The sequence below is a fragment of the Nematolebias whitei genome, chromosome 1 (genome assembly GCF_014905685.2).
Source record: "Nematolebias whitei isolate Nwh7 chromosome 1, NemWhi1, whole genome shotgun sequence".
Classification (NCBI taxonomy): Eukaryota; Metazoa; Chordata; class Actinopteri; order Cyprinodontiformes; family Rivulidae; genus Nematolebias; species Nematolebias whitei.
Genome location: NC_056498.1, coordinates 32,843,956 through 32,860,719, shown reverse-complemented (window position 1 = coordinate 32,860,719; position 16,764 = coordinate 32,843,956). Strand labels below are relative to the sequence as shown.

Below are 16,764 nucleotides of genomic sequence, written 5' to 3'. Positions count from 1 at the left end.
ATATGTATGTGTGTGTATATATATATATATATATATATATATATATATATATATATATATATACTTATATGTGTGTATATATATACTATATACTTATATGTGTATATATATATTCACATATGTGTGTGTATATATACTGTTAGAGCAGAGAAACGAGCACATTACCTTTCTGAGTGACTTTAATGTGGTCAGACACTTTCTCGTATTCTGCTAGCTCCTGGGGAAAAGAACAAATATTTACACCATATTCAATATTGTACTTGTTTGTCATTTTACATAAGTCTGTTTGTAGTTTAGTAAGGCCCCCTAACTCTCTGTGCACACCTGGTTTCTGATTATACGCAGTAAAACCGAATTAATGTCACAAATAACCCCATGTTCAGATAGCGACCCCGTGACGTCACGGGGTCTCGAGTCACATATGCCGCTGGTGCGCACGTGTCATAGCTAACCCTGATCATCCGCGCGATGTCCTTGCAGTCCTCCACGTTCGCGGCCCGGATGGAGAAGTCCATTTCGTCCAGCAGTTGATGTGAGACGGTGGATCTGCTCAGACTGGTCCGACTCGAAGAACTGGGACAGGACCGTCCAGTGAGGAGCCAATGGAGATGATCTCCCGGAACGAGCTCGAGACAGCCCTATAAGGCAAGCCGTTGTAACATATAATAAAACGTGGCAACTCAGCCCCCTGGAGCTGTTCTGTGGCACTGAGTGAGGCAGCAAGCCAGAAGTGGCCGGCATCATCTATGATTTATGAACGTGCCAGAGGAAGCTCAAAAACAAACTGATCTGTGCAGCCATTTCTCAGAACTGTGTTATGAAAGAGCCGCATGTGGCCCTGAGATGGACTGATGGACCCGTCCAGGGTAGAGCTGTAATTTCTAAATAATGGATGGATGGACGGGCGGGGTCGGTCTTGGGCTTTTGATTCGGTTTTATTAATCATACAGTACAAATAAAACTAAATAAGAATTCACATCACAATATAAAATTATAAATATATATAAGGTCCGACTGTCTGGTTGAAGGAGGTTAAAAAATGTTCATTTAAGCTCAGATGGATCAGCTGATCACCGGCTGCGCACCTGCTGTCATCTGCTGAAATAGCATCAATTAAAATAGCCTTGTTCTATGTTTTTCTAAATAATTTAGCGCTAAAAATATTTTTGTTCATTTGTATAATAGCCTGTCTTTAGAGTAGATTTTTTTTAGGCTATTCGTTTGTACGGTAATGTCCATTTGGTGAAACAAGAACTCTTATATCTTCCTTTCTTTGAAATACGTTTTTAAAATATTATGTAAAACTGATTTTCTTACAAGAGCAGTAAAAGCTTAATTAAAAAAATAAGTTGTTTTGGGGGGGGGGGGGTCTGGGCCTCTAATTACGGTTAAATGATCAATTCTAGGGGCAGCACGGTGGCGCAACTGGTAGAGCTGCTGCCTCTCAGCGAGCAGGTCGTTGGTTCAAACCCCAGTCCAGGGGCCTTTCTGGGTGGAGTTTGCATGTTCTCTCCGTGCATGCGTGGGTTTTCTCCGGGTACTCCGGTTTCCTCCCACAGACCAAAAACATGCATGTTAGGCTGATTGGTAACTCTAAATTGTCCCTAGATGTGAGTGAGAGAGTGAATGGTTGTTTGTCCCGTTTGTCTCTATGTGGCCCTGTGATGGACTTGCGACCCGTCCAGGGTGTACCCCGCCCCTCGCACAGTGATTGCTGGACATGGGCACCAGTGACCCCCGTGACCCAAAAATGGAATAAGCGGGTAAAGATAATGGATGGATGGATGGATGATCGATTGTAGTCGGGTTCGGAAAAAAAAACTTACGGGCACGGGCCAGATTTTTTTAAGCCTGAATGCAACTCTAGTCCAGGGGGTACTCTGCCTTTCACACAATGAAGGCTACACACAAGCTCTTCTCAACCCGGAAAAGAAAAGTGGGTAAAATAAAGGGATGAATGGATGGATGTGCTTGAATGTGTTAAATGGTAAATTGTCTTGCCATAGATAAAACAGCTCTCTTCAGAAGCTGAATGATGCACATCCTCTTCAGAAAATTCAGAAATCATTTTCTTCCAGTTTCTTTGCCTCGTGTAGGACTAAGATTTATCCTCTAGGGGGTCTCCAAAACCAGCTGGATTAGCTTTGCCTCTTTAGATTTTTAATACTTTAAAGAAACACACATTTATTCAGGATGTATTTACTGAAATACAGATGTTTACACATTGACCTGGTTATCAGAATTCAAAGTTTAGTTAAAAACTTAAGAAATACTTAACCTTAAGTGTAAGGCTCAGAACATCCAAATCTCTTCAAAATAAATATAAAAACTTTTATTTCATAAGGACCCAATAACTTTTACAGCCTCTAGAGGGAGGAGATGTCAAGTTTTCATTTTCTGACTGGAGCTGTTTGTTTTGTGAGTGAGTACATGGCTGGAATAACAATAATTCATCCGGACATAGTTTAAAACGTAATTTTACACATTACAACATAACTTTTAAAACAGTAAAGTCTTGTTAAAAATCAAGTTGAGCTGTAACAGTTGCCATTTAGTAAGATCTACTGTAAACAGTAATGTTCTGCTGATATGACTTTTATACAAGTACATTTTGTAGTGATGTGGGTTTTTGTGTGGACCAATACGAATGAGAAGTCCACAGGAGGTGTCATTTCCAGAGGGGTCATATTTAGATGAAATAATCTGTGCCGGTGACGCACACGGTGAACGTGTCATCGAGTTATGAAAACCAGCGCAAAAAAGCAGTTTGATCTCGTGGTTTTTACGCAAACTGAAGAGTAAGAGGTCGTCTAAAAGGTTAAAGGAACTGAGTGAAATGAAGAAATAAGTACTCGTCAAAATGAAAATATGGATCATAACAAGTATCTTGTGATGTGATTATTACATTCAAGGATGTGGCGAATTTTAAGTACACAACAACAAGACTGAAAACAGTACAACACAGTTGTGCAAAATTAAAAAAAAGGGGAGGAAATAAAAAAAAAAAGAAACTTAAGAAATGCATATCGCCTGCAGCTTTCCTTGCCGATAATAATAATAATAGTAATAATGATAAACTGTACCGTATTTTTTGGACTATAAGGCGCACTAGATTATAAGGAGCAACATCAATGAACGGGTCTGTTTTCATTCATAAAGCGCACGGGATTATAAGGCGCATTATGCGAAACAAAACAGTCATGTAAGTCAAACTTTATTCAACTCGTTCACAATAACCACATAAAATCGGTTCAAGGTCAGTAAGCACAACCAGAATTAATACATAAGGCGTACCTGATTATAAGGCTCACTGTCAATTTTTGAGAACATTAAAGGATTTTAAGTGCGACTTATAGTCCGAAAAATACGGTAATATGTTTGAAGTTTGTGTTGGAGATGTTGCTCAGCTACTACCACACCAAATTTTAGCTCAGTATCTGTAAAACTGACTCTACTCCATTTTAGTGTTTATAGAACCATTTGCTGGAGCGGCCATCTTCAGATGGGCTGACTAAAAGTTAATTAGTCATAAATACATTTTACTAACAAAGTAAGTTGACAAAGGTAATAAAGTTTAAGGCAAAAATGTTGTGAAATGATGACTCTCAGCTACGTCATTAAAATTTAACTTATAGCTAGTTTTCAAATTTTAAGGTCTATTAGAAGTTCCCATACAAAGACAAAATTGGCTCTCTGCATTTAACCCATTGCACCTGTGATGCACCCAGGTGGAGCAGTGGGCAGCTATGTAAGTTGCCCGGGAGGCAATTCGGGATTGGGTGTCTTGCTCAGAGACACCATGAGATGTGCAATGACTGAGGATTGAGCCCAGGACCTTCGGGTTCCAGGTTGACTGCCCTGCCCCTACACCATCTCGGCCCCTTACGTAGATAGTAGTAGACGTACAGCCAATAATTGCTCTTTGCAAGTTTCATTAAAATTCTCCCACACATTCTTTAGATATTTTGCTAACAGACACACACACACAGACGTCTTTATATTAAAAAAAAGTTATGTTTGTTCTTTTTTTATATATTGTTACTTAACGTGTCTTTGTTTCATGACTTTCTGCCAAATTAAATTACTGAAGCTTCCTGTTCATAAGAGAGAACATAACATTATCTCGTGAAAGAGCTGTAGTTCTATGAAAACAACTCATTCATGAGCTCATTCTGTGAAATTTGCTATCAAAGGATGTGATTCAGTAAATTAACACAAATATGTACTTTACTGTGGGGATGGTGCAAAGCCCCAACGGTTACAGGCGAGGGGTTGTTGGTGTTGGGGCAGGTTACCAGTTCAAAGGGTCAAAACCTTAAGACATACGAGTTGGACATTCTTGCACACAAACACACCAACAATTCATTTATATCTTCCAGTTAACATGCATGTTTTTGAACTGTGAAAGAAAAAACGGAGTATTCGGTGAAAATCCAGGCTTACACAGGGAGAACGTGCAAGTCAAGAAAAGACCCGGACAACCCGGGTTTTGAGGCAGATGTCTCCTTACTGTTAAAATATTCAATTCAGTTCAGTTTCTATTCTGTTTTTATCATTATTTTTCAGATATAGATTTTAGCTATTTAAAAGAAACTCCATTTGCGAAAAAGTTACCGTTTTAAGTATTTAACGTGTTGTATTGAATGTATTTCACCATCTTGATAACAATAACTTGTGTTATCTTTCTTACTTAGACCATCAGAGTACTTGCTATGTAAATTTTTATTGTATGATTTAAACAGGCATATACATGTAACACAAACCTAATATGTTTTTCAACTGTGAAAGAAAACCGGAGTATCCGGTGAAAATTCAGGCTTACACAGAGAGAATGTGCATGAAAAGACCCGGACAACCCGGGTTTTGAGGCAGATATCTTCTTAATGTTAAAATATTCTGTGTGGACCATTATTTTTCGGATACAGATTTTAGCTATCTAAAAGAAACTCTCCAATTAAGAAAAAGTTACCATTTTAAGTATTTAACGTGTTATATTCTATGTATTTCACCATCTTGATTACAACAACTTGTGTTTTTGTCTTTATAAGTAGACCATCAGAGTACTTGAGTTGTGATTTTTTTTTTTTTTTATTGTATGATTTAACAGGAGTATTTATCAGTTAACAAACATGTATGTTTTTCAACTGTGAAAGAAAACCGGAGTATCCGGTAAAAGCCCAGACTGACACAGGGAGGATGTGCAAGTTCATTACAGAAAACCCGTATAAACCGAGTTTTGAGCCACAGACCTTCTTGCTGTCAAGATATAAAATATTCTGTTTAAAAAATAATTCTGAGCTTTGATGGTTATTTTTCATACTCAATTTAGTCTATCTGAAATAAACTTGCAGCTTCTGAAGCATGTTCTACATAAATACAGTCATGTACAATATTTCAGAGCATCCTTATTAAGCTAACTTGTGTTATTGTCTCCTATTAAAAAGGTAAAGCATCTCTGGGGTTATTTTTTATGTTTAGGATTTATGTGTGCAATTGAGCTTAACTTACATGAAATTAATTTACTGGGTAGATGACAAAAGAAGCAACTTCCGAATATATTAATTATACCTTTTAATTTGCCTCTGTGTGTGTGTATTTCTGTCTTTCTGTTAGCAAAATATCTCAACAACCACAGGACAAACTTAATGAAACTTGGATGTGCAACTTTAAAAAAATACATATAGCTACAATTCAGTCAGTTTTACAGATACTGAACTAAATCTTCGTGTGGTTGTAGTTGAGACTGATCCCCAACACATATTCTGAGTGCTAACAAAATTTGTAGCATGTTTTTTAGCAAAATACCTCAGTAACCAATGCACATATTTTAATGACATTTTGAAAAGGTTATCCCTGAATGTACATCTTACAACTGATTAATGTTTTAATTAAGTCCAATTCAAGATGTCCCCCCAAAGCTAATCAACATTAGCCAACACAAAAAGAGCCGTACATCAACCGTGCTATTTGCTTTGGCCAACAATCATAGCTTTTATACACATATACTTGAAAGCTATGTAAACTATGAAACCTTTTGAAATTTTAGTTGTTTCAAGATTGCAACGATCCAATTTACCTTGGCCCAGCTCAGATTTGCTGTGACCTCATAGTTCTGGTTATAATTAAACTTTACTACATTACATTGCAGGTGTTCAAAGCGCTATCTGCAACAGGTAAGATATCACCTGTTCATAAACTTCTTGAAACCTCCCTTCAAACTATCTGAACAATCTATTTTGGAGGGTGTGGGTGTCATTTAGTTAAAGAATAGCATAACTAAAGTAAGTGAAACCAGACAAAATAGAAGCAGCTTAGCCATGTGTAAAACCTGCTGATGGATGATTCAGGCGTCAAACATCTCAGAGAGGTTCGTTCTGACCCAATCTGGACATTAATCCTGGTCTGGTCCACTTTTTATAGCTTTGTCCACCTCACTGAAGCTGTGTGTCGATTCTGTACACGTTACTGTATAAATAGGAGGCTATGGCTGCTTGAAGCTAAAAATAAACTCTCAGCCATTTGTCACAGTACATGGCTTTCTGCAGGGTGTAGGGTGGGGAGGAAATGAGCAGAGAAAGGGGGAATTTTTTCATTTTTTCAAACGCTCGGGTGGTCAGCTGTCTCCAGAGAATATAAGGGCGGCCTGCATTCCTATTAATAGCTCCACAGAGACGGTTTGTCTCTTTAAGGCTGACTAATGGCTCCCTTCGTACGACGCAAGCAGGAGTAAGCAGACCATTGCCACCGTTTTCATCAGCGGCCTCTCCAGCAGAGCCGATGGCGTATGCGAAACACCCCCTGACTGATTTTACAGACGCACAGGAGGACTCAGGAGCAGCTAGAAACAGAAACGTTGTGTTAGTCACAGGAATGTGAGCCAAAAACACGAGGCCTTGAACAAATGCTACAAAAACACAGAGAACTTGATGGTTTTAGAGCCAATGGTGCGTCAGAGCTGTTTCTCCACAGAGTGTCATTAAAAAGAACGACGTATGAAATATTGCCCCATGACGTGCATGAGATGATAATTAAATCAAACCTTAAATGTAACTGTCTTTCAGTGTTCAGTCAGGTCATCTGGACAGTTTCTTTTTTTGTTGAGATGTTTCGTCCTTCATCCAAAGGACTTCATCAGTCCCAGGAGCCACAACAAATTCAGTCCCACAGAGCACACTCACATAGTGGACCAACCAGTTTTCTGGTGATAAGATGGTTTCTGGGGCCCGCCCTCACCCCCTTCAACTCCTCTGAGGCAGCCATAGCCAAATTGGTTCAAAACATCAAAGTTCATGCTCAATAATCCAGGTAAAAAATCCAATAAAGTTAAGTAAGGTCGTCTGGACAGTTTCTTTTTTTGTTGAGACATTTCGTCCTTCATTCAAAGGACTTCATCAGTCCGAGGACTGGCTTAACTTCGTTAGATTTTTTTAACCTAGATTAATGAGCATGAACTTTGATGTTTTGAACCATTTTGGCTATGGCTGCCTCAGAGGAGTTGACGTGGGCGAGGGCAGGCCCCAGAAACCATCTTGTCACCAGCAAACTGGTTGGTCCACTATGTGAGTGTGCTGCTTGTGGGACTCATTTTGTTGTGGCTCCTCAGACTGATGAAGTCCTTTGGATGAAGGACAAAACATCTCACCAACAATAAAAACTGTCCAGATGGCCTGACTGGATATTGTTGGATTTTTTTTTTTTTACCTGGATTATTGAGCATGCACAAGTAACTGACTTTGGTTTCTTTTCTGACTTTTTTTTAAACAAGTTTACATTTTTTTTGCTTCTTGTTCTTACGACGCAATTCAAGATGGCCGTCACAACCAACTAAAATTTTAAACCACAAAAACAGCCAGTCTGTTTTACAGCTATTGAGCTAAGGTTTGGTGAAGTATTAGCTGGAAGTCATCCTCAACAAGTACTCTGAGCACACACTTCATCGCATATTATCTCAAAACTACGGCAATAAATTAAAGTCAAATTTGGCTGTTAGCAAAATATCTTATTAACCACTGGTTGGGTTTGATTTAAAATCTGACAACTTGTTAAAATTTGGTAAAGCAAATTTACAATGGCCGTCACAGATAATCAACCTTAGCCAACACAAAAATAAATACAAGTCAGTAAAGTTTACAGATATTGAGCTAAAATTTGATGTGGTAGTAGCTGAGAGTCGTCGTCAACACACATTGAGTTCTGACAGATCACCCATCCACCTCACAGGTATGGCATATCAAGAGGCTGATTAGACAGCAGGATTATTGCACAGGTGAGCCTTAGGATGACCACAATAAAAGGCCACTCTAAAATGTACAGTTTACTTGAACTTCGGGATTTGTTCTATAGTTCAGCTACCAGAATACATTCTGTACTTCCCAGTTTTCTTGTTTGGGTTTATCTTTGTCCACTGGTTTCCCAGTTTTCTCCAGTGTAAGTCTATTGTTTTTTTTTTTTTTTTACCCTGCTTTGTTCTAGTTTCTACATTTCCGCCCACACCCAGCTCAGAGAGGTTTGATTCTTTCTTTGTCAACCAGAAGTTTTTTGGTTCATTTCTGTTTTCCAAATGTGAATCCTTGCTCGGCTTCATGGCAACACAATGTCATAAGGGTGCCTCCCTTGTGTTAGAACAAACTCATTACAGAAAACTGACTTTATCCACACTTTGGGATTTAGAGAGAAGTTATGGTGTTCTGTGTGCCAGCTTTAGAAGGTCAGCTTGGAAAGAAGTTGCACGGCCAAGTCCTGTTAGCATGTTTACAACCTCATATGTTCCTACGAGAACCGCACCGCAGTCCTGAAACAAAGGTCACCAACTAAAAGTGGCCTCTCCAGGACATTTAGCGGGCCGGTGTAGAGCTGCTATACTGTAATCATCTTAAACGCCTACTAAATCTACAAGAAAATGGACAAACTCATTCCAAAACATTCTGTAAAATGTCCCATAAACCCATAATTTATTCATGTCCGAATATGAAAACCTATCAAACACTTAAATTAAGGAATAAACACTGAGAAAAAATATATATATTTGTGATTTATATGACAGGAACACTTGTAAAATACATGATCGGGTCAGTAAGAGGACTGACCGAGAGGGTATAAAAATGTAATTTTAGAGAGACTGAGTCTTTCAGAAGTAAAGACGGGCAGAGGTTCACCACTCTACGAGAAAAAAAGCATCTAAAAACGGTAGTTTCAGATTATAAAATTGAGAAGACAGTGAATATCATGTCATCTACAGCTTATAAAAAAGTTGTCAAGAATCTGGAGGAGCTTTCAAGGCTGAAAGTCAAACATTGGATGATTGGTCCCTGACGGACCACTGCGTTAAAAAGCAGGTCTGATTATGGTACGGGAACCGTATGGGCTCAGGAACACTTCCACAAATCATTGTTCAAAAACACAGTTCATTGTGTTGTCCACAAATGCTTTATCATGCACAGAAGAAGATCTGGGAATGCTGCTGCCTTCTGTGGGACAACGCTCGTTTAAAATGGACTGAGACAAAGTGGAAAACTGATCTGTGGTCAGTGGAATCACAATTTGAAATTCTTTTTAAAGAACCACAGACACCACGTCCTCCACACGAAACGGGAGAGGGGCCATCCAGCCTGTTATCAGCGTACAGCTCCAAAGCATGCCTCTCTGATGGTATGGGGGTACATTAGTGCCTATGTCATGAGCAGCTTTCGTATCTGGAAAGGTACTATCAATACAAAAAGGTATTTACAGTTTTTAGAACACGTGCTCCCATACAGATAATGCTAACTCTGATACTGCATCCATCACAACAGCATGGCTTCATAGCAGAAGAGTCTAGATTCCTAACTGGACATTTGTTTTGTCTACTATATTTAATTGTGAAAACAAAACAGACATTTAAAAATAGTAAATTGTTTAATTCTGATTTTTTAATTTTTTTTTTATTTTACATGTCCAATTTTTGTCAGTATTGATGTTGTTGGGTTAGAAGTGTGGTCCAGAACCAGCTCTGATTTGGTCTTCATTCACACGAGTTACTTTGCATTAGATAATAAATCATCAGGAAAAGTTCTGCATTGCTACTTATTTGCATAAATCCGGTCCCTTATTTCTTATTTTGGAAAAAAGAAAACCGTCTTTAATCGTGTGAATGTTTATGAAGCATTCACACTATTGTGGTCCATTTTTCTTCCGTGTGTTTTTCGGCTCAATTCTCATCCTGCAGTTTTCAAGATATTTCAACAAATCATAAATCAAAACGTTCAGCTCTTTCAGGTCAATCCTGCTGGTATTGGTGCAACTTTAGCTTTTTGAAATATTTAGCCTTTTCTGCCATTTTTTTCCTCATAGAAAATGAATTGAGCTCATTTTACATCCTTCACATCTTTAGATCTGTTTACAGCCTTTTACTGCTCCTTTCACATTTTTTTCAGGTTCAGCTTCTTTCAGCTTCCTTGTGCAAATGTTAAAAATTTTCAGCTAATTTCAGCAATTTTTTTCAGCCGTTTTGTGCTCCTTTCAGATTATTTCTGCTAACATTGTTGTGCTTCTTCTAACTTCTTTCTGCTAATTTCAGCATGTTATGTTCCTTTCAGCTTATTTCTGCAAGTTTCAGTTTTTTCTACCATTTCAGCTACTATTTAGCTGTTTTTATGATAATTTAAGCTTTTTCAGCTAATTACACATTTTTTGCACTCATTTAAACATTTTCAGCCTAATTCAGCAAAAATGTGCTCTCTCTTCTTCCCTATTGTAATTTCAGCTTCTGTCTGCTTTTTTAAACTACTTTTCAGCTGTTTTTATTTTTGCTCATTTCAACTTTTTTTTTCAGATAATTTCTATTTTTTTTTTTTTTTTTGGTGTTCGTTTCTGCTTCTTTCAGCATAATTTGTCAATCATGAATTCTTTCTGCCTTTTTATGCTAATTTAAGCTTGTTCTACCTTTTTAGCTTTGAGCTTGTTATGCTCATTTCAGCTTTTTTCTGCTATTTCAGCTACTATTTAGCTGTTTTATGCTAATTTTGCTTTTTCAGCTAATTCCACCTTTTTTTTAAACTAATTTCAGCTCTTTTTGCTTCATTCTGATAGTTTAAGCTTCTTCGTGCCTTTTCAGCTTCTTTTCAGCCATTTCTTGTTAATTTCAGCTTTTTCGGGTAATTTCCTAATTTTTGTGCTAATTTCTGTTTATTTAAACGTAATTCAGCAAATATGTGTTCTTTCTGCTACTTTAGGTTATTTCTTTATTTCAGCTACATTTCAGCATGATTTTAGCCAATTTCAGCTGTTCTTCAGCAAGTTCTTCTGCAGTTTCACATTGCATTTTCACAGGAAATGCCGTTTTTCTAGTTTTATATTTAAAGGACAGACAGTAAAGGGATAAGCATTGTCTTGTCTTAAGTTTTCAAAAATGCTTCTAATGCATCTTTGATTTCTAAGCTATTGTCTCTGGAACTGCTCCTTTGATCCCAACGCAAACAACTGGCCCCGAGGTCCTTAAAGGAAACCACCTCCTCTTCCTGTTTAGTCTACGCTCTGATTGGTCCCAGAGCGTGACCACAACAAAGGCTTCAGCACCACATTTATCAACTTTTAAAAGGACAGTCCTAAAAGATACCCAAAAATTCATTCAGCCAAAACACAACAGGCGACCACAGCTGATCTCATTCATCGCCGCCCAGAAAAATTCCTTTTACAGGACGTTATTTTGCTTATAAATGAGTTTGTCCCGTAATTACTGGCTCCACCAAAAACATCAAGATTTTCAGTTCAGTGTCCAGATCTTGAACCGTATTGACTCCAAATGGTAAAGAGTTATACATGCACATCTAATAACAATTTTCTGGCAGTTTCATTAAAATCTGCCCAGTGGTTGATAAAATATTTTGCTAACAGACACAGACAACTACACAATGATTGCGTTGCATTGAAGCAGGCGAGCAAAGCATACTGTAAATGCAACATATTTTATTATAAGATTATAATCAGTTTCCTGTAAAAACCAGAAGATAAAATTTAAGGACCAGGCCCAGGCAGACCCTTCCTTCCTCCTTTCTGATGGTCTCATGCTCTGCGGTTAAAAGCAACAAAAAGGAGAAAAAGGAAATTAGCTCATGAGCGGACTGACGCAGCCTCGGAGTGAAGATTACCAGACGAGAGAAAAGCAGACGCTCTGTCATTCTCCCTTTTCTCCTCGTGGGACCCATTAAGACACCTTATAAGGGCATCGGTGTGTTGTTGTGTTCACGCTGCAGATGTTGCTTTCTGTTTTCTGATTTTTCCCTTCCAGTCAGCCTACATGTACATGTCACCAGTGGACGGTGAGTCATATGATTCCTGCAGAGGTCAGGTCACTGGCTCACTGGGACCGAGAAGCTCGGTAGAAAATTAAACAATGGCTCTGCAGGTAAACTTTCTGGAAAAGATCAACAAACAACTGGCTTTCCCGTAAGTAGATAAGGAGTTCTGAAGGGTTCAGTGGAACACTGTCGGACAGCGTTCTGTAACCGACAGACATTAAAGTGTCGTTTATAGGCCTCATATTTCTGCTCCTCTGACAGCCCCTCTGTAAAGTGTTCAGCTTCACTTCCTGGTTCCAGGTGGCATAAAGTTGTCCACTTCCTGTTAAATAAATTAAATATCTATTTTGGAAATTAAATGTTGAGTTTAGAAAAAAAATATTTAGGTCTGAGCCAAATATTTAGTTAGCAGATTAAATATTTATTATGGAAATTCAATGTTTAGTTGGAAAATAAATATTTGGATCCGAGCGAAATATTTAGTTAGCAGATTAAATATTTATTATGGAAATTAAATGTTTAGCTTGGAAAATAAATATTTAGGTCCGAGCTAAATATTTAGTTAGCCGATTAAATATTTATTATGGTAATTAAATGTTTAGCTTGGAAAATAAATATTTAGATCCAAGCTAAATATTTAGTTAGCAAATTAAATATTTATTATGGAAATTAAACTAGCTTGGAAAATAAATATTTAGATCTGAGCTAAATATTTAGATCGCAAATTAAATATTTATTATGGAAATTCAATGTTTAGTTTGGAAAATAAATATTTAGGCCCAAACTAAATATTTAGTTAGCAAATTAAATATTTATTTTGAAAATTAAATGTTGAGTTTGGAAAATAAATATTTAGGTCTGTGCTAAATATTTAGTTAGCAAATTCAATGTTTATTTTAGAAATTAAAGGTTTTATTTGGAAAATAAATATTTAGGCCCAAACAAAATATTTAGTTAGCAAATTAAATATTTAGTTTAGGAATAAAATGTTTAACTTAGAAATTAGTTTGGAAATTAAATATTTAGCTTGGACAATAAATATTTAGTTTGGAAAATAAATGTTTAGCCTTGAAAATAAATATTTAACTTGGAAGTTAAATATTTAGTTTGTAAATTAAACATTTAGCTTGGACATAAACATTTAGTTTGTAAACTAAATATTTAGTGTGAAGCTAAATATTTAGCTTACTAACTAAATACTTAAGTATTTAGTTTGTAAACTAAATATTTAGCTTGTAAATTAAACATTTAGTTTGTAAACTAAATATTGTAAACTAAATATTTAGCTTGTAAATTAAATATTTAGTTTGTAAACTAAATATTTAGCTTGTAAATTAAATATTTAGTTTGTAACTATGACATTTATATATGTATGTATACTATGGTGAAAATATGACTTTGAAAAAAGTTATTTTGTTTTGTTATGAAAGGCTAAATAAATCTAAATATTACTGTTCATTTTTGACTGTAATTTTACAAACGGTACCCCATAAACAAACACCACTTTTTATTTGTTTCAACGTGTAAGTCTGTGTCCAGTAGCCTCGGGGCCTCTGGGCTGTTAAGCAGGTGTTCATATTTGCAAACAGGTAAAAGCGTCCGAATAAACATCCTGTGGAAAAGTCTCAAGGCGTCCCTTATTTTTCCATATTTTGCCTTAAAGGAGTTCGTTTTTTCTTGTAATTTTTTTAAGTGGTCCTGATCTGTTCAGCCTTTCTGATGGTGTTTTTTCTTTAATCTTTGGCTGCTTTTTCCCTCATCCTAAACGTTGTTTGATTTCACCTGTTTTTTTTTTTTGTTTGTTTGTTTGGTTTGAAACTTACTGACCTATGAATCATGCAGACATAACTAAGAACGTCGTGTTTTGGGTGACTCAACCTTCAAAAAAGTCCAAAAAGACCAAAAGCTGTAAAACCCCTACGGAAAGTCTAAAAATGATTGCTAAAGACTTTTTTTTTTTTTAAGGCTAGTAGTAGCATATTTCTGCAAAAGTGTGAACGCTGACCACTGTATGACTGAGTGGTTAAAGTTAAAACTATTAGAAAGATAAAATCCCCCCCCCTCCCCCCCGAGGTGGTAAAAATAAAAAAAAAAAAAAAAAAAAAACCCCCCCCCCCCCCCCCAAAAAAAAAAGAAGCTAAAACCAACAGAACAGTAGCTAAAAGATCAAATGAGCAAAACAGTAACTAAAAGCTAAAGCTAGCCGAACAGTAGCTGAAAAAAATTAATAATGAAGCAATTGTGCTGAAATGGATTCCAAAGAGCGTCGTTTTTCAAGGATTTAAAAAGATGCATGCTCAATAATCCAGGTAGAAAAATCTAACAAAGTTCAATCAGGTCTTCTGGACGGACTAAAAAATAAATTGTTGAAGCGTTTCATCTTTTATCCAAAAGAGTGCATATTGGATCAGTCAGTTCACTGTTGACAGCCATAACTAGCTATTCACATGATAAAGGAGGGGACCATCAGCCTCACGATCGATCGTTAGTGCCTTACTGGCTGTTTGCTATTCACAGAGGGCTGAGTGATACTAGCAATAACAACATTGTAAAAGGGGGACAGTGGTCACTGTTTGGATGAAGATGTGCACACGCTTGATAGAGAGGAATGAAGGAAGCCATGTTTGTGGAAAAAAAACTGTCCATAATTAAACAGGCGGAGGCCTCCATGTCCAACTGTCCCCCTCTTACAATGCTGTTGTTGCTAGTATCACTCAGAACCCTGTGAATAGCAAGTGACCATCAGAGCACCAACGATCATTCGTTAGGCTGATGGTCCTCCTTTATCATGTGAACAGCTAGTTTTAGCTGTCACCAGCAAACTGGTTGATCCACTATGAGAAGAGGCTATTTATAAGACTGAGTTTGTTGCAGCTCCTCAGACTGAAGAAGTCTTTTGGATAAAAGACAAAATGTTAAAAATAAATTAAAAAAATGTATCCGTTCAGAGGACCTGACTTAACTTTGTTAGATTAAATAATAATAAAAATATATGTTACAAATATCAAAACTTACATCTATAATACCCTGAATGAGCTGAACACTGTGATACCGGAATGTGCGTATTAGCTGCTGAAGAAGTTAGAGTTCAATAAGCAGGAAAACAACCGTGTGAATTCTCACTGGTGTTTTTTTTTTTTTTTTGGGTCTTTTCCACCCAGTAAGATAGTCTCTCTTATTTGAGAGAGTCCTGAGGGAGACATGTGATGGAAAAAAGCTGAGACTGACCTGGCAACCTTCTTCAATCCTGTAGCCTAAACACTTAATCGCAGTAACATGACCTTTTTACCTCACGGTTGTTTCTCCAGTGTTTACCGGACAAATAGACCGCCACGCAGACTGCAAACAAGAAAAGGACACCAAGATCAGTTCCCAAAGGTAGTGTATTTGCAGAAAGGCCTGCATGCTTGAGATTTGTACGTTATGCATATAAACTCAAATCACATAAGCTGCTGCAGAAACATCCTGAGGAAACCTCTTCTCCTTCAAGGTCTTACAATAAGGAGGCATCAAAGCCTGGACCAGCGCCAGAAACGTTGAAAATGAAATGTTGAATTCCTCAAACTATAAAGCCACATGTTCTTATGACGCTTTGCAATCGCAACCAATAAAATGCTGCAGTTACTTTCACGCGTAAGCTGTGCTGATTTATTTCCGTGGATTCCTGTGAATTTGGTTAAATAACAGGAAAACCATGCAGATATTATGAAACCCCACCAAAAACTTTCTGAGAACAAAGTAACTTCTTTGCACGGAACCGGAGACCCGCTGTACTTGTCAGGAGAAGACGTGGATTTACGCACCTCATGAATCAACTGAGTCATTTTCACTGGTGGAGCACCCATTATCAGCTGATGGGGACAACTACTGTGAAAGAACACATAAAATGTGGGAACAGCAGCTCATTCTCACCAAGGCCACGCTCATGCAACCTTTTTAAAAATGTTATTTTCTGCTGTGTTTGCATCTCCTGTTTATACAGAGTTTTTTGCCTGGGACAAACCTTCATCCATCCATTTTCTTTACCCGTTTCTTCCTTTCTGGGTCACTGGTGCCCATGTCCCAGTCACAGTGCGAGAGGCAGGGGACACCTTGGATAGGTCCAAATCCATCACAGGGACACATAGAGACAAACGAGACAAACAATCATTCACTCTCTCTCACCTAGGGACAATTTAGAGTTACCATTCAGCCTAATATGCATGATTTTGGTCTGTGGGAGGAAATCGGAGTACCCGAAGAAAACCCACGCATGCACCCTGAACACATGCGATTTACCACTCTTATCTGAACTCTTGCAGTGCCTCTGTGTGTTGTCTATGGACATGTCTCACCGCCCTTACATTTCCCGCCCCCCTCCCCTGTGGAATGCCGGCGTCATTATGTGCTTGTGTGCGAGGCTTTCTTTTCATTTTCATGCTTTTAATCTTCAGCCAAAGATTAAGAGCATGTTAGGATTTTTTTTTTTTTTTTGCCTCCAAAACCTATG

At 37.6% G+C, this 16,764-nt stretch overlaps 1 protein-coding gene across 1 annotated transcript in view; it reads right to left on the bottom strand.

Annotated features, from left to right (window-relative positions):
• LOC119416465 (thialysine N-epsilon-acetyltransferase) overlaps positions 1–587 on the bottom strand; it is a gene marked incomplete in the record, with an annotated part of 22,661 nt that extends 22,074 nt beyond the window's left edge. Inside the window, 2 exon segments of the mRNA XM_037683703.1 lie at positions 166–217; positions 453–587. Of these exon segments, the coding sequence (XP_037539631.1) occupies positions 166–217; positions 453–515 (115 nt within the window).
• Between the last annotated feature and the right edge of the window lie 16,177 nt (positions 588–16,764).